Source organism: Athene noctua, chromosome 17 (assembly GCF_965140245.1).
Source record: "Athene noctua chromosome 17, bAthNoc1.hap1.1, whole genome shotgun sequence".
Lineage (NCBI taxonomy): Eukaryota > Metazoa > Chordata > Aves > Strigiformes > Strigidae > Athene > Athene noctua.
In genome coordinates, this window is record NC_134053.1 from 1,965,141 (window position 1) to 1,991,437 (window position 26,297).

A 26,297-nucleotide genomic window follows, 5' to 3' on the forward strand; every position below is an offset into this window, starting at 1 on the left:
TGGGCTTTTACACTCTGGCCATTCCTGCTTATCCCTGTATCCAAAGACTCGGGTGAGCAGGAGGCTTCATGGTGGTCCCTGAAATAGCAGCACAATTGAGCCGTAACCTCCAGTTTTTCTGGAGATTCTTCTCATGACCCACTCAATCCAAAATATTTCTGGCATACTGAGGCGTGTAGTCAGGAGGACAAAGTCCTGTCCCTCCACCGTGTAAAATGGTAACAACCAGCACCGTAACCAGAAAGATGAGACAGATTTTCCTGTTTGTCCCTTCTGCAGGAAGAATCACTCCAAGTGCCTGGTGCACTGCAAAATGGGTGTGAGCCGCTCGGCATCTACCGTCATAGCTTACGCCATGAAGGAGTTCGGCTGGTCGCTGGAAAAGGCTTATAATTACGTGAAGCAAAAACGCAGCATCGCGAGGCCCAACGCAGGCTTCATGAGACAGCTTTTGGAGTATGAAGGCATTTTAGATGCGAGGTAAGGCGACGGGATGAATGGAAAGGTGACTCGCAGGGTGTAAAAGAGCCGGTTGTAGGCAAGCTCTTGGGTTTTTGTGTCGCAAAACGCGAGTCGCTCTCCCTGGAGCTCTGTTCAGGCAGTAGGTTTTTTCATCCGTGTCTTGCACACGTGTGTCGTGCTCAGACACAGGCAGAGTGTGCGTGGTGCTCTGGTCTGAAGGGTCTTTAGAAGGGCAGATGCCTCTGCTAATTTTGTTTTTTCTAAACCTTTTCTATGCCAGGCCTCCCTGGATGGAAATTAGCTGTCTTGTAGGGAGATCTGCTCTGGTTTAATTCAGTGAGCGTTTCTCTGCGTTGGGGAAGGGTTTTCGTATTTCTCAGCAGCCAGTACTGTTCAGCGAAACATTGTTCTTGTTTTATGAGGCAGAACTGAGCTCAGACAGTGTTGGAGGCAAATCATTTGCAGCTCTGGGTGACAGTGCCAATCACAAATCTTTCTCATTGCAAGTGCTTAGTGTCTCATAAGGGTTTCTGCGTGTTCTGTTGGTCTCTGCTCTACGGGGAGAAGAGGAGGAAAATTTTTCACTCTGGTTCAGTAGGAACTGTGCAGTGAGAAGTGCAGAGACCTTGGTTCAGTATGTTTTGCTCTGACAGAGGGCTCGGTGCCCCTCTGCCCCAGGGGACACCCCCCGAGGGCTGCTCCCCTCCTGCATGCGGGGCAGGGCACTGGGCCAAAGAGACTGGATCGGGCAGGTGGGAGGGACAAAATCCTGACACTAAAGCCCAAGGAACTGCCAGGCTGGGCCCAGCAGTCAGCCCTTCAGTTCCAGGTTGTGGAAAAGGATGAATTTACTGTGTTCGGTTTTGGGCCCCTCACCCCGAAAAGGCCATTGAATGACTCGAACGTGGCCAGAGAAGGGCAACGGAGCTGGGGCAGGGTCTGGAGCACAGGTCTGCTGGGGAGCGGCTGGGGGAACTGGGGGGGTTCAGTCTGGAGCAGAGGAGGCTGAGGGGAGACCTCCTGGCCCTCTGCAACTCCCTGCCAGGAGGGGGCAGAGAGGGGGGATGAGTCTCTGGAGCCAAGGCCCCAGCGCCAGGCCCCGAGGGAATGGCCTCAAGCTGCCCAGGGCAGGGTCAGGCTGGCTCTGAGGAAGGATTTCTGTGCAGAAGGGGCTGTTGGGCGTTGGGATGGGCTGCCCAGGGCAGGGGGGAGTCCCCGGGATCCCTGGGGGGGTTGAAGAGTCGGGCTGAGCCAGCGCTGAGGGATCTGGGGGAGTTGGGAACGGTCAGGGGGAGGGTCATGGTGGGGCTGGAGGAGCTTCAGGGGCTTTTCCAACCTGGATGATTCTGGGATTCTGTGAATGTTCTGGGACTAAGCATCCTACAGTTCAGTGGGAGTCACTGGTGTCTTTGTCCTTTCCCCCAGCAAGCAGCGCCACAATAAGCTGTGGAAGCAGCAGGCAGAGAGCAACCTCCCCCAGAACACAGACGGCACCCCGGGGTCGGGCGACTTCTTGCTCGAGAGCTTGGACATCGACCTAGAAAACCGCCTGGCTGACCTGGACACGCCTTCACAGTCGGCGTTCCTGGACAACCGTGCCGGCACGGAAGTGTCCGTGGGGTTTAATTACTGCTTCCGGCGCCTCTCGGACACGCTGCTGGAGAACAAGATTCCCGGGGACAGGGGAGGGTTTTTCCACGTGGAGGAGCTGGAGCGGGAAGCGCTCGCGGAGCAGCGCGCTGCCTCGCTGGCAGGACAACCTCCATCGGCAGCTTCGGAGACGGGGAAAGCCCTGGAGACAGCAGAGCTGAGCAGCTTCACCGAGAAGGAGGTGAAGAAGAAACTGGACTTCAGCCCCCGGAAGGGAAGGATGGTGCTGGGCCCCGGAGAGCCGGGGGAGGATGGCGTCAGGGAGGAAAATCCGATGGAGAAGTGGAAGCGGCGTCTGTCCACGCACAAGGAGGAGAGCAGGCTTAATAGGGAGAACTTGAATAACAACAACAGCAAAAGGAGTTGCCCGGAGGATTTTGAGGTGCGTATGGAGGTGAAATGTAGGTGATTAGCATGGCTGACTCTACTGCAAGTGAAACTGCTCTTCTCATCTTCATAGCACGGTTTCATTTGACTTGGATAAAGGCTTTCATTCCATGACGAGCTTCTTCCTTTTCGAAGTGCTTCTGAACATGGCTTTGCTTGCCCAAGCTGTGGATTTAGATGCCAGAGAGCGAGCGCACACACGCGGGTGCCCTATAAACTGCTTTGGGCAACTCGCTTGCATGACCATCGCTTGAAACGGTAGGTATTCTTCCGTTGGAGATACTGTCTGCTGAGAAAGTACATGGCTTTTATTCCTGCTGCAGGGCCTTAGAAGTGGAGACGGGCTTCCTTTCAGATCTGCTTGGCTGTAAATTTGTCTTGTGGTCTGTGCCTCTCACTCTGCTGATTGCTGATGCACGTTTATCTGTACCTCTTTTTCTTTTTTTTTTTTTTCAGCACGATGCCGTGTTTGGGATCCTCAGTAAGGTCAAGCCTTCCTATCAGTCTTGTGCTGACTGTATGTATTCCTCGGGCAGTTTGTCCCCCGACTCCTTTGGGGAGCAATGTGAGAAGCTGAACGCCAGCACCGCGCGTCGCAGCACCACCATCTGCACGCAGCCAGCCCTCCTCTCCCACATCAACTCCAACTTGGCCGACCACCTGCCCAGCAAGACACGCTCCGAGGAAGCAATCAGAACTAAAAATAACGAGGCTGCGCTTCCTCTGTCGGCAGGAACTGGTATGCTGGAGCCTGGCACTTGCAAATCACTCGATCAACCCTGCGGTGTTTTGGAGAAAGGAAAAGATGCGCCAAGAACCCCGGTCAGAACTCTGCTGCCCAGGAGAAACTCGCACTGTGACAGGAGCCTCCTTAATGCAGAAGTGGTAAAAGAAGAGGCTCTAGCCAGAAAAGACAGCAAACCCAGCAAGGAGCTGAAGTACTTGTTCAGCAAAGACTTGGAAAAGCCAAGTGCAAACAGTTACTTGATGCAGCACCAGGAGTCTCTCATTCAGCTGCAGAAGGCGGGCCTGGTGAGGAAGCACACCAAAGAGCTGGAGCGGCTGAAGAGCCTGCCCTCGGCCGCCGCCTCGCTGCTCAGAGACAGCCCCCTGAGCAGGGTCGACTCCAGCATCGCGGAGGAAAACGAGGATCTGGTTCCACCTCACGGCCTCGTGCCCCTGCTGGGAGCGGCACCGCTGATCCCCGGAGACTCAGAAAACGACGTGGAGAAGTTAGAGGTGAAACGCGTCTTGGAGGGGATCTCTCAGAAAACCTCCACGCCTGTCGCGTGTCGGTTGGAGCACACGAGCAGTTTCACCAAGGACTTCCTGAAGACCATCTGCTACACCCCCTCCTCCTCCCGGAGCTCCAACCTGACGCGCAGCTCCAGCAGCGACAGCATCCACAGCGTGCGGGGCAAACCCGGCCTGGTGAAGCAGCGGACTCAGGAGATCGAGACCAGGCTGCGGCTGGCCGGCTTGACTGTGTCCTCTCCTCTGAAAAGGTCCAACTCCCTCGCCAAGCTCGGATGTCTGAACTTGTCCTCCGAGGACTTATCGAGTGACATGGATGTGTCAACCGTGACGGACTCAAAAGAGGCCGTTTCAAGCGAGTCTTCTGTGCTCTGTGAGCCACAGGCCGCGCTGAGGAGCGCAGACGTCGCCGCCAAGCTGGCAGCGAAGCCGGCGGTCGGGAACTTGAAGAACACGCTTTGGATGGGCAAAAGTTGATGCCTTCTGCGGGGGGAGCAGGGGGGTGGATTTGGGTATTTTTTTATGGCGTTTATTCATTGCACCGATGCAGTTTTATCATCTGACTTGCAGTAGTTGATCTGATGCCCCCTCTTCTTCCCCTCCTTGTAGTCGAAGTGGGGAGAAAAAAAAAAAAAACAAAACACATAATGGGTCATGATGAATGGCACAAGGGAAAATAAAATGTATTGCATGGCTTAGAAGAGGACTTTGTGAGTTGCCTGTTGTCCTGCAGGATGCTATTTCTAGTACTGTTTGCCAAGTATAAGAATGTGGTTTTGTGTGTGTGTATATATAGATAGATATTTGTATCTATTTATCTATCTATCTATATATATAAAATGCTGAAATATCCTGTTTCAAAGACTCAACAAAATAATTAGTCATGACTTTTTTTTTTTTTTTTTACGGAACGCAAGTCTCGAGTTAAAACAGGGCACTTGTGGAAAAATCCTTAAAATGGTGACATGAACACTACCTCTGTTCTTGCCGACTTTAGTCTTGATTTGTTGTTTGTGTTTGGTTTTTTCTTTAAAAAAAGGCTTTTCCCACAGTACTTACCGTTGTTTGAAGGTTTTCCCTTAGCTGTAAAGGCCGGGAGGAGCGTGGAGCCGGAGGCTTTGCGGCGCCGCGTGACCTGGCTGTGATGTGAAGGAGTGTCGAGCTGTGTGGGTGTGGGCTGTGACCTGCTGGACTTGGTCCCTATTCGCTGCGTGACCGGGTGACTCGTCACAGCCTCCCCTTGGGGCCGGGGTGACCCCCAGACTGTGTCGTTGTTGCGGGCTTACGCTCACATGGAGAGGCGTCGTGTTCTTTGGGTGTTTTTGCTGTCGTGTATTGTCGTGTCGCGATGACTCGTGACGAGCCTGGCCAGTAAGTGCCCGTGGAGGCTAGTGAAGCTTTGTGTGATGCTGTGTTGGTGTCGTGGATCCTTGTGGGGACCTTCTTCGCCGGGGTGGTGGTGACCAGCGGGAGGGCTGGCGCTCCCGGTGTCCCCCGCCTTTGAAATCCCAGTAGGCGATAGGGGAACGTGTCTCTTTTCTGATCGTTGCTGTTGGTTTGGCAGAACAATTCCTGGCGCCTTGGTGTGCCGGTGGCCTGTGGACGCAATCCGGGGCGGGGCGTTATTGGTGCTGGGTGGCCCCAGCGCAGGTGTCCCGTGTCCCAGCTCTTGTGGGGCTGCACCCACCTCCTGCCCGGGGTGACGACGTGTAAATCCTGCCCCCCTTCGGGGCAGGGGTGAGGGGCAGGCAAACAGAAATACGGGCGCTCCCCAAAGAGCGCGAGCTCTCCCGTGGGAGGAAGGCTGGCGGGAGCACGGGGAGCGCGGACGCTGGGTTTTGGGGACCACTCTCAGACCAGTGTTCCCGTGTGCTGCTCCTGGTGCCGTGGGGGACGCTGGAAACGCAGCAGCTGGCAGGTGCTCCATGGACTGAACGTTTTCTCGGTATTTGGGGCGGGCAGCCAGGTGAAGGAGCGCCCTGTGCAGGGTGCACCGGCCACGGCGCGAGGGAGGAGCTGGAGGTGCGTGTAGGGGATGTGCTCCGAGTCCCGCCGCGCTCCCTGCTGGCTGCTTGTGCCTTCAGGGGGATATTTTGCAGCAGGCTTTGGGGTCAGAACAGATCTCAGGGGTCAGCAGTGGCAAATGGGTGGATTTGCTCCTATAACAACCAGGCTGGGAGGTGAGCTCGCTCCTGTTTTAGGATTCCCATCAAAAGCCATTCTGGAAAGTCCCCTCTTTGAGGCGGGGGAGAGAGCGGTCGTTCTGAGTCTGTACTGATCAAAAATCCACTGTCTTGAGAAAGGGAGCCATGTGTTTTACTGTCCTAAATGCCCAGAGTTGACTTTTTTTTTTCCTTAAGCTAAGACCCCACATTTTTATATTAAACCTGAGGAATTGTAGGGACTGGCAATCAGTAAATAAACGTCCCTCCTTAAAGAGTCTTAAATTCGATGTACGTTATTACTTAAGGCGCAACTTCCCGTTTCACCCCTGAAAGCTGGTTTGAAGCAAAAGCTGCTGTGGTGAGGAAACCCTGAAAAACCTGCGCAAGCTTTTGCTTTTTAGGGCCGAGAAAACACTGGGCCGTGTTCAGAGCCCAGTGATGGGGTGGGTGGCCCTGGGGCCGGTTGGTGGCCCCGGGGCTGGGAGCAGCTGCCTGGGAGGGCCCGTGTGGCCCCGGCCCGGCGAGGCTCACGAGGGCCACTCACACCCTTATTTTTCTCCGCTCTACGTTACACCGGCACCTTTCTCAGCGCCGCAGACGCTTCACGGGCCAGGGAAGAAGCGAGGGTCGGATTTAAATAAATTCAGAAAAATTCCGTTAACTGATGTGAGCGAACATAATCTATTTCCTTCCTGTTTTCTTGAGTGCCTGCCAAGCTCTGCCGCCGACAAACCGCTGCTTTCCCGGGGCCTGGCTCACCGTCCCCCTGCCCGGCGCTGGGACTCGGCTCTGGCTCCTGGGGCGGGGGGCTGCGGCGTCGCGACGCCGTCGGGATAGCGGCGCGGTTTGGGGGGGGTCGGGCTCGAAGCCGCCGTGCGCCAGAAGCACTCGTGTGCCATTTCGAGGGGTTTTGTAGCCAAAGCTGCGATGCTTGCAGACTTGTTTAGATTCGTTGCATGAGCAGGTAGATGTGTTTGTCCTCTCCCACGTATCGTAATTGTTCTTTTACAATTGAGTGCCTTAATAATAGTTTACAAATACTGTGTATTTATGCTGAGCTGTTAAATTCTGCTGTTTGCTGTTCTGTTCTTTTTTCTTTTTTTTTTTTTTTTGGTGCTTTCGGTGTTTCCGGTGGCAGTGAGACCATTTTTACTCTGTGTTACCGCTGGCGGCCCCGCTGAGCTCAGCACCGCTCACCACTTCCCTCCTGCTCTGCTCACGGCCCAACCAAAGGGCCGCAGCCCCCAGGGCCCCCCCCTTTCTCTATGCAGCGCCGCAGAAACACGCACGGGGCGGGAGGTGGGGGTCTGAGGAGACACCCCATCGCCCTCTGGACATGAATCCCAACCCGAGTGCCGGGTGTGAATCCCAAACCCAGTCACGTTCTGTCAGAAAACCCAAAATGCACAGAACTGGCTCCTCGTTGCCAGGCCGGGTGCTGTGGGTCTGTGCGGTGGCAGGAGCCGCCCTCCCGCTCGTCCTCGCCTCGCTCGGGCGCGTCCCGCCGGCTCCCCGGAGGTGACCACAGACCCGGAGAGGAGGGTGGGTGAGTAACGTGTCACCGTTCCAGTGATTGCTGTACCCCATAACAACAACGTTCCTTCTATTTCATGGTATTTCTTAATTCTGGTTTTATATTTAAATACGCAGTATTTTTTGTACTGTACGTTCGCGGTAAGGGATGCATAATGCACTTTTTTTTTTACTTTTGTTTGTAAAAATGTACTGTATATTTTATGTGCTTCTTGTGAGAAAAAATAAACTTTTTTGTTTTCCTTTTACAAATGAGGTTTGCAGCGTTTTTTTGGAAGTGGGGAAGGATCAGCCTGGCCACGGGGAACAGGCCCGGAGGGGGCGGGAAGAAAAGGAGGCGCCGGGCCTGTATCATGGGAGCAGCAGCCGCTGCCCCGCTCCCGCGTTATCTCCTCACGTCTGCCCTGGCTGCGCTCCCCTTGTTTTGGGCTGTTTTCTGCCACCCCCGAAGGCCACATCGGGAGCTGCCTTTGTCCCTCGGTTGTGTCCTTGCAGCGCTGGACACGTGTCAGCTGCCCTGCCAGGACGGCGAGCGCTGCAGAACGCACCCGAGTCACGGCCTGGGCTCACTTGCATGTTTTTTAAGGGGAAAAGGGAAGGAAATAGAACAATGCTTCAGTCCTGGAGGCAGAACTGAACCTGTAATCCTCCGCCTAACCTCTGTCCAGAGACCCCAGCTGGGTTTAAGCTGCGGGTGTTTTGGTGTCTGTTCCCCAGCACTGCGTGGGCCTTGGCAGCGCAAAGCAACGTGAGCCCTCCCAGCACGGCGCACGGAAAAGGACTTATTTGGAGAGGAGCTCGGTGCTACTGCAGCAACGTGGGCTTTTAAATTCCCCCAGCCCGGAGCCACAGTCCCCTCGGAGGAGCAGAGCCCGGCTGTGTGGAAGCTGAGGAGGTAAATCCTGCAATGTGGCTCTTCCCCCCTTCCCCGAGCTGATCCTGCTGCCGCCCCGCGATCCACCCGAGGTGGGATCAGCCCTTCCAGGGCATTCACCAAATTTTGCCTTTAAAGGCAAACAGCAAGCGTCTGCCTCGGGTGCCCGCGAGGAGCCTTGTTGCTGCCTGGGATTGTTCTCGCTCTCAGAGCAGCTTCAGGGAGGAACATGTCAGTGTTTACCTTGGCAGGGGAGCAATGCGCAGGCTGGGGATGCTCTCCAGCTTTGGCACACTTGCTAATTGCCTCCAAGAGTCGTTAACCCCCACCAGAAATAGTTGCTTTTTAGGGTGGGTTTTTTGGGGGTTAATTTGGCTTGGAGTTGGCAGCTGTCTGTCACCCGGCCCGGCCGCCCGAGGAGCAGGAACCTTCTCGACGCATCCAACCGGCCGGGCCTGGGCAGGAACCAGCACTTGCTGCTAATCGACCAACCCCTCGTGCGTGCAGAGCTCCGCTGCGAACTTTTTGGGGTGAATTAAGTGATTTAAGTCCTGCTGAGGCCGGGTTTGATTCCGGTGCAATAAGGGTGTGTGACAGCGAGGGGCTGGGGGACGTTTTCCTTTCCCCTCACAGCCGAGCGTGCCCCTGGAGCCCCGTGGGACATGTGCTGGCTGATGCCACTTCGTGTCACCGGCGCATTTCTGGGCCGCGCTCGCAGCCTTCAGGGACTCGTGCACTGGCTGGGAAAATAATCTGTGACTGATGGAGGACGGAGCCTCCCTGGGGTGGGTTTGGGGGTGGTTTTGGTCTTTTTCTCGTACCCGAGGGCATCTGCAGTGGCCGCGTGGCTCTGCCTGGCGGCGGGAGGGGGTGCTGGGCCGGGCTGTCGCTGTGCAGGCAGGTACCTGCTGCGGGAGCTGGAACCGGCGTCTGACGCTGCCCTGGTGGAGGACAGAGACCCCGGGCTGAGTCGCCCAGCACAGAGCGCTTGGCTTTGTGTCAAGGCCTCCCGAGAGTTGCCCAGACACGCTTACGTGTGTGTGTGTGTACAGCTTTTACACCCCGGGGTTAACTCTCTCCAGCGCTGAGCCGCAGCAGAGCTGGAAGCTCTTGTGCTGAGCCGGCAGCCCCAGCGCTCCAGTCTGGGCAGACAAGAGCTTCTGAGGTCCTTGGGACGGAGTCTGTCCCTCAGCCGCTGCCATTTTGGGGTCAGATGTTTGCTCTTGGCTCACTGAATTCACACTTTCCTTGGCTGATTCACCAGATGACGCTCCCTGCTCATCTCAGCTCCCCAAAGATGGAGATCTCCCCGCCGTAGCCGTCGGCGGATTTGTGTGTCAGGGTTGTACGTTAGAGAGGCACCACAAGAGGACTGTGAGATGACCAGAGGGTGCCCTGGGACTGCCGGTAAGTTTGTGTGTCTTTTTTTTTTTTTTTTTTTTCTGGTTAGGATTGAAAGTGGCTTCTTTTCAGAGCGGTTGTAGTTATGGCCAAATGTTACATCCTGTTGTGATGTTGCTATGGCAAAGCCAGGCAACATCTGGAGCAACACAAATTCTCTCCGGCGACCGTCGGAGGGTTTATTTATAGCCTCGCTGGCGAAAGGAGATGCCTGAGCGTGAAGTCTCCATGGGCAGATCATGGCGGGGGCAGCCTGGCGCTGGGCGCTCACCTGGCTGGGACCCGGGGTGGTGGGAAGAGGTGAGGTCTGGCTGGTCCCGAGCAGCCATCAGAAAGGAGCAGACTCCCTCGAGGACCCTCCAACTCCGTTCTTTGCCCCTGATGGGGGGATGATGGTTCCCTACCAGCGTTTCCCAGTTTTACGTTGGGGTTGGGTGACCGGAGGGATGTGAGCAGATATTTTCACGATGGTATTGGGGGGAAAAGATTGGGTTTGGCAGGTGAGCAAGGCTGCGTTTAGTGAACAAAGTGACGTGCACAGAAAAGCAACAGGAAGGAAGCAAAGGGCCACAGCTGCACCTCAGCACCAGCAGCTCACCGCAGCAAAGGGCAGAAGCTGCTGCACTGGCAGCAGGTCTCCAGCTGCCTGCAGCCCTGGGGTTTTAGGGAAGGGTTAGACTGGCTCTGAGGAAGGATTTCTGTGCAGAAGGGGCTGTTGGGCGTTGGGATGGGCTGCCCAGGGCAGGGGGGAGTCCCCGGGATCCCTGGGGGGGTTGAAGAGTCGGGCTGAGCCAGCGCTGAGGGATCTGGGGGAGTTGGGAACGGTCAGGGGGAGGTTAATGCTTGGACTGGAGGAGCTTCAAGGGCTTTTCCAACGAAGATGATTCTGTTATGCCTCCGTGTCTATTTACGCTGGGCGGTGGCTGGACGGCCACACTGGCCTCTGAAGAGGTAGAAATGTAAATATTTTTCTAAGCAGAAGCTGAGCGTCGGTGCTGCCGATGGGAGACGAGCTGGCTACTGCAGCGGGCGCGGGCTGAGCCGCGCTGCCGGCGCGGTTCCCTCTCTGCTCGCTCGTTGCAAACGTGCTGCTGCCAGAGTTCCTGCCGTGGCAGGTCCCCTCCGCGTGCACACACACGCACACGCACGCATTTCGGGTGGCTTCACCACAGCTCTGCTGCTCGGCCGGGGAGTGGCTGAAGAGCTAGTCGGGTTTGCTCCAGCCTTGGCCCTTGCCCTGGGCATTGCATATTCCCTAAAAGTCTCTTCCTCTCTGCTTTGAAGGATGGGGCAGCAGCGACGACGTTGCTGCAGCTGCCATTTCCTTTTATGCAGACGCTTCAGGAGCAGAATCCACGTTGCTCCTGTGTCAGACTGTCCTGAGTGTTTAACAAGCAGCTCACAGGACAGTGGTGCAAAAGGCTGTGGGGCAGGGCAAACCCAGGTCCAACAACCCATCCTGGGCTTTGCAATCCTCACACAAGCCAAGCCAAAAAAATCAGGGTGATGTGTCCAAATCATGAGAGTTTGTGAAAAACTTAGAGGGTATTGTGCTTTGGCAAGGGTGTTGGCGCGAGGGGAAGAACCCTGAATTATTGATCAGCTATTTGTGCCAACGTCAGGCGTGCCTGAGTCTGGCGAGTTTATCCCGTGGAGAGGTGACACGGCTTTAAAAATGTGTCCCTCACGTGACTGTCAGCAAATCTTGCTGCAGCATTTTGTTACCTGGGGGGACTGGTCCCCAACACCACTGGTGTCGGCGGGGAGTATTGCCTGCTCCCAGTTCGGCTCGGGAGCCCAGCCCTTGGTCCTGCTGGGAAGCGGTTGTGTTTGTTTTGGGAGCCTCAGCAAGGATTTAAGACTTCCAGTGGTAACAAATGGCGTTTTGTCTCGCTCAGAGCAGCTCTGCAATGTGCATTGATAAAAAACTGTCCCTGCGAGCATGGGCCTGGCTGGCTCCCGGGCTGATAAGGGCTGGGGTAACCATCATCCCTTGACAGCGGCTGGCACAGGGGGTGGCATCGGGAGAGCTGGTGGTCCACGCGTCACCCACGCCGCCTGTGAGAGCACGTTGGCTGTGCTGGGGGCTGCCGGGGTCCCAGGGGGCTCTGGCTGAGGCCCTGGGAGGTTTTCCAGCCCCACCGACACTGTTAGCCTGGAGCCAGGGCGCAGGTCGCTGGGGGCTCTTTGCAAACCCTTCAGGGTGATCTTGGGGTAAACTCAGCTGCTGCTGGGAAGCAGCACCCAGCTGAGCCCCAGCACCCCGGAGGTGTGGGACCATCTAGGTGTTTTCCTGCATCCCGCTTCGGGATGCTGCCCTGGGATGGGGATCAGGCAGCCGGCACCTCGTGCACCATAAAAGGCAAAAGCGCTGGGGAAGAGCTGCTGGGGCGGCCGCGGCGGCTCGCTGCAATGCCAGGCATCCCGGCTGTGTATAAACGGATTAAAGCCCTCCAGCTCTCCTGCTCCCCCTCCTTCCGGAGAGTCCACGGGAGCCCGTTTGGCAGAAGGATTATCCAAAGGGAGGAACTTTCTGTTCGGAGGGTTGTTTAGAGAAATGCCCGAAGCGTTAATAGGGATTTTTGCTAAGTTGTGTATTGGAGTCTCCTCAGGGAAACTTGTTTCTGAGGGTGCTGTCGGGGTTCTCTGTTTATCTCGGGCACTCTTTTCTATGTCACAGCAACTCCTTTAGCAAGAACGTATTCCCACAGATCACTCCAGCCGACCCGGCTCTGCCCTGCGTGCTCGGTGCAGGCAGTATCTCTTCCCCGAAACACTGGGACGCAGACCAAGGCTGCGCGCTGCTTCCAAGGAAGGAGCTCTGCGTCCGTCGGGCGCGGGGCAGGGAGGCAGGGAAGAGCGCCAGGGGCACGGCTGCGGGTTTGCAAACTCTCCGGGGAACCCACGAAGGAGCTGAGGGAGGTGATCCTGCCCAGATGAGCCGCAGCAAATCACTGGGGAAGCAGCGAGATCGGAGGGAAGCCAGGGAGGATTGCTGCACGGGAGCACAGGGAGTTATTGCTGCGGCAGGTTGGGGAAGAGAGGAGAGTCCCTGAAGAAAGATTCAGATGGGCAGCAAGTCCTGGCCGGGAAGTGCTGTGGACCAGTGAATTGGAAGCCAGGGGGTGCTTCTGCAGTTATTCAGGTGGGATATATTTGGGTAGGGACCAGCGTAGCATCAACTCTGACAGCTGTTGTGTTAGGAGAGAGCCTCCTGCCCTGCCGCAGAGGATGGGCTCCATCGTGCCAATGTGCATTTTCATCTCTGCTGGCCATGAGGCTAAAAACCGTCGGTTCACATGACCCAGGCACGGAGGCTTCCAAGCTGCCTCCGTCTCTCCCAGTAGTGGAGGAAGGAGAAGGCGGTGCTGAAAGTCTGCCGGGACGCAAGGTGGGAAGAAATCTTGGCTGGCCACTTTCAAAGCATTTGGACCAGGAATTAAGGAATTACGGTGACTGAGCTGCTGGCCATGGAAGCCTCCACCTGGCAGTACTACGGATATTTACGGGATGACACAAGTAAGGCGAGGGGGAGAGACTGTGCTACTTCCCGGGGAGCCTCTGCAGGGACGTGTGAGGATTATACTCGGCTGCAACTCGGGCAGGAGGGCCTGGGGCACAGGCTGGAGAGGGGGGACCTTCCCGACCCTGGCAGCGACACGCCAGCCCCTGCCAAGAAGTCAGAGATAAGCAGCAGCGGGCAGAGAGGGCAGGGGGGGCTGGCAGGGGACCTGTGCTTGGAAGAGCACCCCGTGTCGACAGGGTGCGGGAGAGGGGAGGAGGGAGAAGCCCCTCTGAAGGTGTACAAAATGGAGGTCAGGCACCAGCGAGCGGGCACGGGCCGGACGGTGAAGCCGGTGGTGTACAGGTTGGAGGAGAGCGAGTACAGGCGCCTGATCGAAGAGGCAGAAACAGAACCTGAGGAGGAATGGGAAGCGGCAGAGCACCAGGTACCTGTGATTCAGGAGGGCTACCCAGGGGATGGGAAGGCGGCAAGTCCGAGGCTAAACAGGCTCAACTCTTTCCAAGGAGTCCTGAGGAGGCAGATAAGCCGTTCAGACTCTGAAAGCAGTGCAGAGAGCAGGCAAGTGAATAAACTGACCCTGAACTCTCCCTCGGAGAGAAACAAGCCGAGTGTCCCCATCAGGTCAGATAGCTTCGAGCGAAACGCCATGCTCATGGATTACATTTTGCAAAGCAAACAGGAGGCAACAACATCTGTTTCCTACGTCCCCAGAGAAAGCAGCAAGGCAGCTGAAAGCTTCAGGCAGGCGGTGAGCTTCGCCCCCTGGCCTGATGGCGCTCCAGACCTTTGCCAGAACGGCGAGGAGGATCCAGCCAGGAAGCCCGAGCCAGACAAGCAGGTAGCGAAGAGCCTCGAGAGGATGGTCTCTGCGGTTGCAAATTATGCCTCAGTGGCTAGAGGCACTGAAAAGCTTTCGAGACAGAGCAGCAGCCAGCTCCTTGAGAGCAGGGAACAGCTCGGAGGTGAGGCAGATGCAGGGATACTCGATTCATACATCCAGCAAAAAACCCCACCGGCCCCTCCTGTCAGGTCCCACAGCAAAGAGAGCCTGGCTTTGAGTATGAGCAAGACTGTGGCGATGACGGAGGCGCTGCTGGAGCCCCGCAGCGATGCAGCGAAGCCTGCCAAGGAGCAGTGGGCAGCTGCAGGCGCGGAGCAGCTAACTGGAGGCAGGACTGCAGGAGGAGGGGGCTCGGAGGAGCCCGAGCGGAAGGGGAGGAAGAGTCAGGAGGATGAGAAAGTGCTTAAAGTTGCCGACGCAAAGAAAACCTTCGAAAAGCCCAAGGCGGCGGAGGGGAAGGCAGCGACGCCACCGCCCAGCGCTGCCAGGAAAGGTGAGGTGTGACGGCTCTGCCAGGGGCGGGCGGGCACCCCCGGCTCTGCCTCGTGGGGCCAGAGTGGCTCCGGAGCACGCTGCAGCCCCGGGCTGGCGGCGACGGGAGATGGGGACGCGGCGGTGGGGAGGTTTTCAGAAACTAGCTGCCTTGTCATAGCCGAGCAACAGATGGGATGCACTCAGGGCACGTTTGGTGATCTACGGTCGTAACGAGGCAGGATGAAAATCAGGTGTTGCTTCACGTCTACTATCCGCTTGGTAAAAGTACTTCTTGTAGTGAAACTGTTTTGTGAGTAAGAGATTTGCTTTTGAAGACTCTCCTGTATATAAATAATATCCAGTACTCCTATACTGCTTCTCATGGACAGATGCAATGCAGAAGTGCCCATACGATACTTTCTCCCACTGTCATGTGTGATTATTCAGCTTTGCCTCTCCAGGCACTGGGTGAGCCAATATAATTTTATTTTAGTTGTGGCACAGAAAGGAGGTTTTATTTTCCTTAGGTTCTTTTTCTCCCGCACTGTGACTTAGCTGAATAAGCCTTTCAGAAGAATGACATCAACTTGGAAACCCTTTGACTGAAAAACTACGGATAAATGACCATTGTTGAAATTTTACGGGTAAAACGGCAGTTGTGCAGAAACAGGGAGGGGTTAGAAACGGGTGTCTGGAAGTTTGAATCCTGCAAGGATGTGTCGACCCATGCTGGTTGACTTGCATCTTCTGTTTATCGACAATCTGTGATTGTGGATTTCCTTATAAGGGAGAATAAACGTGTTAAGGCACAGGAAATCTATGCTAGCTTTTAACTGAATAGCATGTTTGTTTAAAAAATAGGTGTGATGATGCCACCATGCTTGGTACATTGTGCTGTCCATTACTCTCGTTTGCAGAAGTCACAAACCCGAGTCAGAATATGAACATTGCCGCAGAGTTTGTGTGTGTGAGTGAGTGATAACAAAAAGCCTTACAGCGATGAAAAGTAGATCCTATCCTCTCAGGAAGCATCTAAGACACATGATCATTCTCATGATGCAAAGAAACAGGGTTGTGAAATATTTGTCACTGTGAACTATCTGCCACCTGACAGACTCGGGCTCTGTACACGAGCAGGGATGGTACTGGCGTTATCGGGGCGTCTGGAGCGACGCAGCCTCCCCGCTCCTCGAGTGGGAGATTCGCCTGACTCAGTGGTGGGGCTGACACGGCGTGTTTTCCCCAGCCAGCTCAGCCGAGGGATGTTTCCATCAGCAGTGAGGCACGGCTCCTTTGCGGGGAATAGATGGAGCAGGTGGATGCAGTAGGTGATCTTACAGAGGCAGGGGGTGAGAAGGGACTGCAGGGAATGGGGCTCCATCCCTAAAGCAATGCTGGCTACAGCTAAATCAGTCCTGACAGGTGTCGACCTGCTTGTTCTTCAGAAGAAATAGGGAGGGAGGGTCAGGACAATCTATTCCAGTGCTGAACTGTGAAAATGTTGCAATAAAGAAGAGCAGGAATAGCTTCTCATTTTGCTATATCCTGTTGTTTTTTTTAAAAATCTGTTCCTAAACATACATCTTCCCAGCTGTCACGCCGCCTAACTGAACACGAACATCTCGCACATACTTACCATTATACGATTCCTTTCTTGTACCTCTGACTTTTCCAGCACCTTTGGTCCAACTTGATCCTAGACAGCAGGGAGAGAAACAGAATGAGATGGCGAAAGGATTCAAAACTGGCTGAATAATGAGGCCAAGACTAGGATATGTGATGAGTGTAACATGGAATGCTGCAGGAATCACAGCGCCAAGCCTCACGTCACCGCTCACTGCTCAAAGCCCCTGCTCGTTACGTGGTGCCTGGCTAATTTTTTTTCTGCTCTACAGAAAGATAGGAAGTGTGAATCCAAGGTTATTCATGTTGTAAATAAAATATAGCTTGCTTTTTACTTTTTTTTTTTTTTTTTTTTTTGTGTGTGTGTGTGTCCTGCTTTCTTGTCTCTCTCTTCCTAGCTAATCATCTGGTGTAGTGGAGATAGCAACAAAGAAAATCCCATCTGTTGCAACTAATTGCTTCATTTTTATTTGGTGTCCCAGCATTTTAATTAGGTATTGGGACCACCTCCCTTTTATCACAGAAATGGGAAAAAAGAAAGAAAAATATACTTCACGGTCCTGTACAATGATGAAGGAAAATACATGAGGAAACAGACTAGCTGGAAATTAATTTAGAGATTTCCTTTCTCTGTAAAACCTGAGGGCAGCCTGGATCTCTGTGCCTTTCCTACAGAGGAGCTGGCAGGGATGTGTATGACATCTGCATTACTGCGTATGACATGCGTGAGAGTGTGTATATGCAGCAATCAATGTGCTTTATGAAATGTAAATCATTAATAACGATAGCATGAATTATTAATATCCATCCTGACCTAATGTTCAGTTATTCTTCCTTATCAATCTCCAGCCTCCCGTCCGTGCCACGCAGCACGCAGACGATGTCATGGCAAGCGCTTGCTCGCCACAGCGGATTTCTGTTACCCTTTGGGGAGGGGGCTTGCGATCTGACCCCGATTTACTGGGTCTGGAAGTAGCGCAGGGACGCGTTCGATGTCATGCAGAAAGGTGAAGCAGACCCGGGATTAAACCTAAGGCGCGCTGACTCCTCACCCTCTGCTTTAACTCACGTGTTCCTCTTCCCTCCCTGTCCGCAGGCTCTGATACACTCCCGCACACTTCTCCCTTCCTGGCTGTTATTTTTAAAAATCTGATTGAACATATTGCTCTCCTTATCTTCATTCCATAATTCTACAGCTCCCCTTTCTGGCCAAGGATTGAATAAGGCCAGACCAAATGGATTTTTGCTCTCTCACTCTCTCTCCAGGCAAACGCTTTGCTGGGTCTGGGGAACAGATCAGCACAGGGCAGCGCTTCCCTGGGCAGAGCACGTAATCCTGTCCAAGAGACAGAATTGATTAAGCCATAATCAAGAGCTGTTCCGTGGTGGTTGTTAGGACAATTTTGTCTTGGCCGCTGCTCAGCGTTTTGATGATCATTGAAATGTCCCTTAAAAGCCAGCCCTGTGAGCAGTTTAATAAAGCTACCCTTGCCCTTCGCTATGTGTCCAGTGGATGTTGAGAAAATGAGGCAAAAAGAGTAAATCTAATGCTATTCCACGCACAGAAGATGGCTTGGTTGTTTTTGTTTTTCATTGCCATCGGTTCAGATTTTCCTGCATAAAAAAAAAGCCCTACATTCCAGTAATGTTAAGTGAAACGTAAGATCACATCACCGATTTCAACAGGAGCAGCTGAATCTGGCCTTGCCTACCTAAATCACGAGAGCCGTGGGAGAAGAAATATAAAAATAGGCAACCTTCAAGTGGGAGAACCTCGTGCTTCCTGTAAAGTTGTTTAAGTATAATAATAAATCAAAAGGCTTCAAGAAATAAATAGATAAACAGCAGACACAAATTTCCTTTAAAAGTTGTATAACTTGGATGTCTGCAGACCCAAGGGCCAAAACAAAAACTGTTGTGTCTGGCATATTTTACGTGACTTAGTTAAGCTGCAAAATAACAGGACTTTAAATTGCTGATCTCTCTAAACCCTCCCTAAGCCGTTTTCCTTCATTCAGAATATATTTAGCGATGAGGATTTAAGCAAATTGAAATGTTCGCGACAAATTCATCCCTTGAGTGATTTGACTGGCTCTGAGTGACTGGGTTTGCCGTCCATCTAAGATTGCTCAGAGCCAAGTTGCATAATATCAGCTGAAGGCCGAAGAAGCCATCAAAATTTCTCCTAGAAAGAGGTGCCTCAGGTGTTTGTGTCTTTCTTTACCTTTTTTTTAACTAATAACACCACACGGGCAAGGAAAGCTGTGGGGCATACCGAACGCGTTGGTTATAAGGCACGTCAAGATCATCACAGGAACAAACCAGCGTGATTTATTGCAGCGACAGAATCGATGCATATTTGCAAGGAAGCTAAATTTAGCTGCTGACATAAGTTTCAGAGGTGGAGTCTGCAGACACGGTGCTGTTTCCGTATAAAGACTGTGAGATAGACTGACTGCAGCAATCGTGCATCGATGTAGCGGAGGGTGAAATATGTGGGATGGGTAAAACTAGTGAAATGTATTTTTGAATAAATTCTGAATCTTTTCTGCAACGTTTAATAGGCGTGCTGGTACTGATAAAATAGAAGGACAAACTTTGTTGTGTGGTTCCTGTAGCTGCAAGCATTTGGTAATGGGATATTTTCCTTTACAAAAATTAGGATTTGTGACATATTTTGACAAGCTGTTAGGCTTACATCACTCCGGCTATAATTTAAGTACTGTTTGTTAGAACGATGTTATTTAGCTGAAGTGATGAAGATTACTGTTTACAGTGGAACCAGAGAGCGTGTGTAAAGCTCAGCCATTCCTTCTGCTGATGAAGACTTCAGCCTGAAATGTATGCCATTCCTTCATTGCCTTGTAGGGTGAGCCGCTGCCACCTAAACGGCTCATTAATCCAGGTCGGGATCTGAGTGATCTTTGGAGCGTTTCCATCGAAATGCTTAAGGAAGCACTAGTGAAAATTCAACAGGTATCGCTTCCTTCTGAGTCTGTCCTTTGTGACTCTCCCAACGCCGCGCCGGGGCGAGCCAGGAACCGGCCGTTTGGGTGGCAGTTGTGGAGAGGATTAGCTGTCACTCAGATTTCTCAGGACAAATTTCGCTGTGCGTCTTCTGCGTGTCGCTTCTCTTTTTAGATGGATGCCAAAAATCTTCCTTGGTTGCTCTTCCAAGCTGTTGCATAGTGCTGGGTGCTGCTGCCTTCGCTCTTTTCCAATCCAGGGTAAAAACATCGCCTGGTACATGATTAAAATATCATTTCAAGCTTGCCCACTGTTTTGAGCTAGAAGGAGCTATACATACGTATATTTTTAGGTATGATTTGATATGCTTTTATTAATAGTTTTTTCCTAAAGTTTTAAGCCACATGCACAGGTTTGAGACTCCTAATAAATTAGTGGCCGTGGGACTGGCAGTCAAGACACTCAGTTCTATCACTGACTCATTGTGTGACCTTCAGCAAGTCACGTACTTACGTGGAAAATATGAATCACGGCCCAAACCCACTGAACTACAGATTACCTGTAGGTCTGCTGCAAGGCTGCCAAACTGCTTTGCTTTTCTTCTTTTTTAGCTTTAAAGAGATTGTTTGAGGGAGGAGGGTGGAGAGTAAGTGTGCTGGGCTGGCTTTCAGAAGGAAGGTATTAATTTCACGGTAATTGGTGCCGCGGGCAGTGCGTGGCAGGGATGCAGGCTTGCAACTCTAATCTTTGGGTGTATAATTTTTTTATCAAGGTGTTGTTCACTAGGTAGGAGACTCCAGCTTATTCACTCAGTGGTTACACTCGTGTCAAAGTTTAACACTTTAGATAGCATTTGTTTGTTTAATTTGTAGCTACTTTGGCATCTGATGTTTCCACCAGCTGTAATCACCAGCAAAACCACCACACATGTATCAGCGAGGCTTTTTGCATGTTTTAACACCCAGCTATCACTTAACAGGGAGTAGTTCACAGTCCTGTTGCAGTTTCACAGGGGAAAAGGAGGGTTCTCAGCTCATCACCACACACATATTTCTCTAAACTCTGAAGGATTATCAGGGGAGTTACGGATGTGTCGCTCCCCTGAAAAATTAGGCCCCTTAAGTACCTAACCACATGCAAATGAATTTGCAAATATTGGCCAAAACGTATAAGGAAGCTAGACTAGCTTTTGGTTTTGGCCATGTATGGTAAATACTGTGCAACGTGGGCACCGATCTAGCATCACTCATCCGCTCCTCAAGTTCCCCGGAGGAACAGAAACACGCAGCCTCCGAGAGTGGCATTACCCTGCGTGCCTTGAGGCGTTCCCGTGCAGGTACTCAGCTTCTTGCTCTTTATTGTGTCGTTGACTAATAACTTAGCTTCTTTCACTGAACAGCGGAGATAAAAACCCTCTTTACAACCACATAAGCCAGCATCCCCAGAAGCAGCTTTACCGTTAGCGCGGCGGGGAGAACTTTCAGTTTCAAGCTGCTGTCCTGCGCCTCTCATCAAGGCGTGATTTTTAGCAGGGGTTTAAGCTCGCCTTTTGTCACCGCCTTGCTGGCAGTGCCATTTCCTACAGGCCCCAGCAGGTCGGCGGGACAAAACGAGGCGACGGGGTCGTTTTTCTTGCAGAGCTGTCGCTTCTCTCCAGCGTTGCTTTTGCCCACAGCAAGGCTCTAGCTGCGCCCTGCCTGGCCGAGGGCTCACCAGGAGCCGCATCCGCGCCTTCGCTCATCCCGGTTGTCGGTTTGGTTGGGCTCAGTGCCTCCAAAACCCCCTCGGCCTTCGGCCGGGCCACCCCTCCCTTTGCTCGCACCTTGAGGGGCCGAAGCAGAGGACGGAGGTGCCGTCCCGGCGCCGCCGGGCCTGCGGGGGGCAGAGGCCTGAGGCCGGCTGGCGAGGTGCGGGGGTCAGCGGCGCGGGGCTGAGCGCCCGGGGGGAACCGGGCTGCCGCCAGGGGGAGCGGGGACGGGCGGGGGGACCCCCGCTCCCCTCAGGGGGGTCTCGCGGCTGCCGGGGCGCGCGAGGCGCACGGAGGAAGGGCGCCAAAGCCAGCGAGCGCGGCGGCGCGGCCGCTCATTGGCTAAGCGGGCCGCCACTCACACTCGTCGCCCACACCCCACCCCCCCCGCGAACGCGCGGTGCCAGTGAAGGAGGGGGCGTGGCCCGCGCTGGCGCGGCGGCGGTTGGGGGCGTGGCTACGAGGAGGCGGGGTTTGTCGCCGGCCCCGCCCACCCCGCCCCGCGGCCGTCGGTCGGTCAGTCGGGCGGCGGCGGCGGCGGCGGCGGCAGCAGCGGCGGAGGCTCCGCCGGGCTGAGGAGCGGACGCGGGGAGGCGGTTCGGGATCGCGGTGCGCGCCACGGGGCTGGGCGGCGGGATGAGGGGGGAGAGAAAGAGGAACCGGGGAGCGGGAGGGCGGCGGTGCCGGCGGGAGGGCGGCGGGCACCGGGAGGGCGAGGCGGGGGTGGGGGGGCCCGGCCGGGCCGGCTCCTCCCGCGCGGGGCCGGCCGTTGCCGCCGAGCCCTTTGGTGAGGCGGCGGCCGCTGTCAGCGCCGGGGCCTGCGGGGGGAAGCGCCCTCCCCGCGCCCGGCGGTTGGGCGCCGCGCTCAGCCCGGGGCTTCACCCGCCCCCCCGGCCCGGTTCCCTCCTTATTAGGTAGCGGAGCGGCTCGGGGTCGCCGCCGGCTCCCGGCATCCGGCCGGGGCTCGCAGGTTGCCGGCGGGACGTGCCCGAGGCGGGGCCGGGCTCTCCCGCCGCGGCGGGGGCAGCCCCAGCGCCCCGCACACCTGATGCCCGCAGCCAGCCCCGGCCGCTCCTGCAAGGAGAGAATTTTTATTTATTTTTTTTTTATTCGCCAGGTTTTCCTCCTTTTATTTTTTCTTTTATTCGTCAGGTTTTTCTCCTCCTCCCCTCCCTTTTTTTTTTTTTTTTTTTTTTTCATGGCGCTGCAGCAGCAGCTCGATGGCACCGGTGGCTGCGTGTGTGTGTGTGTGTGTGTCCCCCTCCCCCGGAGCGCCGCGTCCCCGCTGCCACCGTGTAACGTTGCAGAGGACAAAAGATGACTCGAGGGTTTAGTTTTGTGTTTTATTTCTTGCCGCTCCGTGTCACGCCGTGGCTCTTCGGAGCCTGTTCGGGAGATGCATGAAGTCCTTGGGTTGGATGACATGTTCCTGGGCTTTTTTTTTTTTTTTGTCTGTGCAGAAAGTCGCGTTGTTTTAATAGCGATATGTCAAAGGCCTGAATTGAAAGGTTAGTCCTTGTCTGTGCTTTGTGAAATTAGCTGCTTCTCCGCTCCCGATGCACGGAAAAGCAGCCAACGTGCGACCCCACCAACGTTCAGCTGGAGTACCCCGCTCCAGACAATGTGATGCTGTGACTGCACAGGAGACAGGTCTGGAAAAAAAAAAAAAAAAAAGAAAAAAAGACTGAAAGCTGACTGGGAACAAAAGTAAAACTGATTGATGCAGTTTTATTGTTAAGTGATATGCATTAGTGGTGGGGTTTTTTTAATAGCTGTAGCTTCAGTCCCGTACGTGTTTGTTTGAGCAGGTCCATTGAGCCTATTCATGCGTGTGGATTAGTATAAGCAAGACCAAGGGTGACAGCGAAATGAAAGAGTGACATTTTGAATATACTGGGGTTTTTTTTTTGCAGTTTGCTGATATCGATTCTGGTTTAATTTTAGGCCGGGCTGTCTCCAAATCACCTGCCGCTATCCTCTGGCTTCGCGTGCCTCTCTAAGCACGTGGGGGAAGCAGCTCTGTGCCTGCTGGAAGTGTGGGGGAAAATGGTGTGAATTGGCACAGCCCGGCCTGTGAGAAGCGTGTCCGTATGTGCTGGATGCGCGATGGCTGGAGAAAACAGCGGGTATCTTGTGCGTGAGGCAGGAGAGGATAGATGTGATTTTCATTTGAATAACAAGCATTGAATCATCTTTTCTGCTCAAGGGGGGGAAAAAAAAAAACCCAGATGGCTGTGCACTCACCGAGACGTTTCAGTGCAGCTAATAGTCGTGTTTGCTAAAGACTGTGTGCACGGAAGTAGATCAAATACTGTTGTGATAAAGTCAACGCATGTTTATGTAGTGTATATACATTTTTAGTATTTTCAGTAGCCATAGGAAGACCCGACACGCTTAGGTACGTGTTGGGGAACATTTGCTTTGTGTTTGTTTTAATATAGCTCTCTGTAATAGTAATTTTTCGATGGTCACTTGTAGCCTTTTATACGGATTGCTTTAATCAGCATTTGTGTGTCTCCATGTTCTCTGTTGGCATTACTCTGTCTTCTAGCGAGCTGCCTTTTCAAACATCATTGGATTTTTTCAAGTTAAATCTTCATGCTTATTGCATCTGTCACTTCTGGGATTCACTCCAAGCAAAAGGCAGAGATTCAGTTTAATGGCAATGAGAAGGAATGCACAGAAGGGTAAAATATCAGCTTTCCTGAGTGATGCAGCAAAGGACGCTGAGAGATCTGTCCTCAGGAACTGTTCCATGCATCATGTTCAAGTTTAATATTAGACTTTAGTGACGGCTTCATAAAATGGCTCATTAAGGCACGACGCTGCGTTCTGATTGTAAGAGAATTGATGTTATTGGTTTTAATGGGATTATCGATCCCGACGAGTCTAACTCGGATGCCAGCTTCCTATTTTGAAGACATGAGCAAAACACTTCCTGGCCCGAGTTTGCAGCTTGGTGAGGTCATCAGCGCACCACTCCCAGGGCTAGGAATGTCCTTTTAGGCAAACTCACAGGCATATTTTCACTTGACTTTTAAAGTATGGGTTTGTTTGTTTTGTTTTTTGTTTTACCGAAGCTTTTGTGATAATCTCAGTCCTTCTCTAAGGATGTGTTGGAACAGAAACTCACTGAGGATTTGAAGTGCCCCAGTTTAAGCGTTTACAGGGCATATGAGCAAGAATTAAATGTCTCTGTTCTCCTCTAGCTCTTTCCCTGTAGTCTCCCCCACCTAGTATTTTTGGTCTGTTTATATTCTGGTTGTTAACTCTGAAATTAGTCTGATTGGAAACTGCTTACGGCTTCAGTTCACAGTCACCCTGGTTATGAAGCCACGTGTGAGAAGTCAGATTGTCGGTGGCTTTAGGCTGACAGGATGCAAGCTGGTCTTTTTTTCTGTCGCGATATGCACAAATGCAGGTGGTGGTAGGGTGAGCGCCAGGTCAAAACTAAGGCAAAAAGGTTTAGATTAGCTGAAATGACTCGGGAAAGGTAGCAGTGGAAGTGAATTAATATACCGGTATAGTTGGGAATCAGTTACTGGGCCATTTCTTTCTATTTGCTAATAGGATTGCTTTGTTCTGTTTTTCCTCACATGAGGAACTATACTAAGAATGGATGATTTGGTTTTTTTTGAGGTTATAACCATTCAGTACATGACTTTCTGTGGTTTTAGATGATGGTGTCAGGCATTAAAATACAAGGGTGACCCTAGAATTGCTCAGCTTCTCAGCGTAGCAGTGACAGGCCCGAGAGGTCCCACTGGTAGGTCTGGCTTTGTGCGGGAGGACTCTGTGATGCTGGGTCTGGTGCTGATGGTCCTCGGAGGAGTAAAGTGTCTGGAGAGGTTCCTCATGGAACATACCGGCCGTTAGTTGTGTTACCAACATTCAGGTTTGCGTCGTGAATACAAACCTGGTCGGAATGAACGGCTGGATGTGAGCGGAGGCGATGATGTGGCTGTAAAGCAGAAGGTGACTGTTAGGCAAATGGATAATTCTACTCTACACCTCTCCCGTGTAGTTCTTCATGCCAATAAGACAGGTGTAATCTCTTTACAGCAGACATCTTCGTAACGGGTTGCAAAGTACTCCTGAAATGGAAAAGGCTTTTATGATGGAATACTAGAAAAGCTTTCAAGTCCTGCTCTGTAGATCAGGAACTTGACAGAGAAAGAATGAAAACGGTATCTGCTGCTGCCTCTTAAGGGGAAGAAAACCCATGTTGTTCTTTTGAAGGTCGCCAGCCTGCTGGTGCTCATCGACAGAAGAGGTCTCCTTGGTTTAGAGGTGACAGAATAAAACAGGGGCTCTTTGACCATTTTTTTTCCCCTTTGCTTTGCTTCTTCGTTAACGAGTTAGATACCAAGGTAGAACCGCCTGCCTTGGAGATAGGCAGATAGCATTTCTTCAACATTATCACTTCGCTTCTTCAACGTTATTTTCTTTGATCCCGATTTTGTTGATGATAACAGTAAATGATATATAATATGCTTTTTGTATGAGCGTGTAATGACTCTTGAGGTCTGGCTTTCAGTGGGAGAAGCTGGATGGGATTGAATTGGTTATAGTGACTCTGTTTGAGCTGGGCCTCTCAGTCCATCATAATTAGGTTTTTTCTTGTTTTTCCTTTTAATAATTTAATTTGAAAAAGCAGTGGAAATAAAACAGTGGTGGGATCTGACTTAAAGAGATTAAGGTTAAGCCTGATGCGGTCAGGCGTGCCGAGATGAGCTGGCAGCTTTCATCTGGAGCATTGCTGAGCTGCGCTTAAGGCCAGGTGTTCCCTTTAGGAAGGATCACGGTTTCCCTGTGGCTCTCCAAATCTTGGCTGGCCGTAGCATTTTTGTGTGTAATCTATGTGAATTTTTTCTTAGGTGAATATTAAGGCAACCATTTCTGCAGTCTTATCAAATATCCCTGAGCAGATTTCGTAAAACCAGAGGGGAGCAGCGTGCCTAAAACTAGACTATTTGCATCCATGCATGAACCTAGGCAACGCATTTCACCTGCAGTTCCTGGTATAAGCCGTCCCTGGAAAATGGACTTCAAATCACTCTGCTTGGAGTATTTAGAAATGTGGGAACTTCCCTCCCTCCCTCTCCGTCCCCCTAGTTCTGCCTATAGTTGCCATAGAGACTGTGTTCTGGAGTCCTTGAAAATCCATTGTTTATCTCGCCTAAATATATAAACCTGCTGTATTGAAACATCACCTTAGAAGCATCCCCTTCCCGTGCAAATCTGATAGGGATTTGACATCGTACAGTACTGCACGTTTCGATATTGGACATGCGTCAGGCACAATCAGACAGACTGATAATGGGTATAATTAGCACCACGAGGGATTAGCAGGCAATAACAAATTCAAGCCGTAGTAAGCACTCTGTCCCTTG

General features: G+C 52.8%; 2 protein-coding genes across 4 annotated transcripts in view; both read left to right on the forward strand.

The window, feature by feature from the left end:
- The window catches only part of SSH1 (slingshot protein phosphatase 1), a 40,074-nt gene extending 32,377 nt beyond the window's left edge, over positions 1 to 7,697 (forward strand). For all 3 annotated transcript variants that reach the window (XM_074920797.1, XM_074920798.1, XM_074920799.1), the window contains 3 exons: positions 280 to 480; positions 1,888 to 2,494; positions 2,956 to 7,697. In XM_074920797.1, coding sequence (XP_074776898.1) covers positions 280 to 480; positions 1,888 to 2,494; positions 2,956 to 4,230 — 2,083 coding nt within the window. In that variant the 3' untranslated portion in view covers positions 4,231 to 7,697. The remainder of the gene's footprint in view (positions 1 to 279; positions 481 to 1,887; positions 2,495 to 2,955) is intronic.
- Positions 7,698 to 14,517: 6,820 nt separating this feature from the next.
- CORO1C (coronin 1C) overlaps positions 14,518 to 26,297 on the forward strand; it is a 54,790-nt gene continuing 43,010 nt past the window's right edge. Inside the window, exon 1 of the mRNA XM_074921068.1 lies at positions 14,518 to 14,586. The gene's annotated coding sequence lies outside the window, so the exon portion shown is untranslated. The remainder of the gene's footprint in view (positions 14,587 to 26,297) is intronic.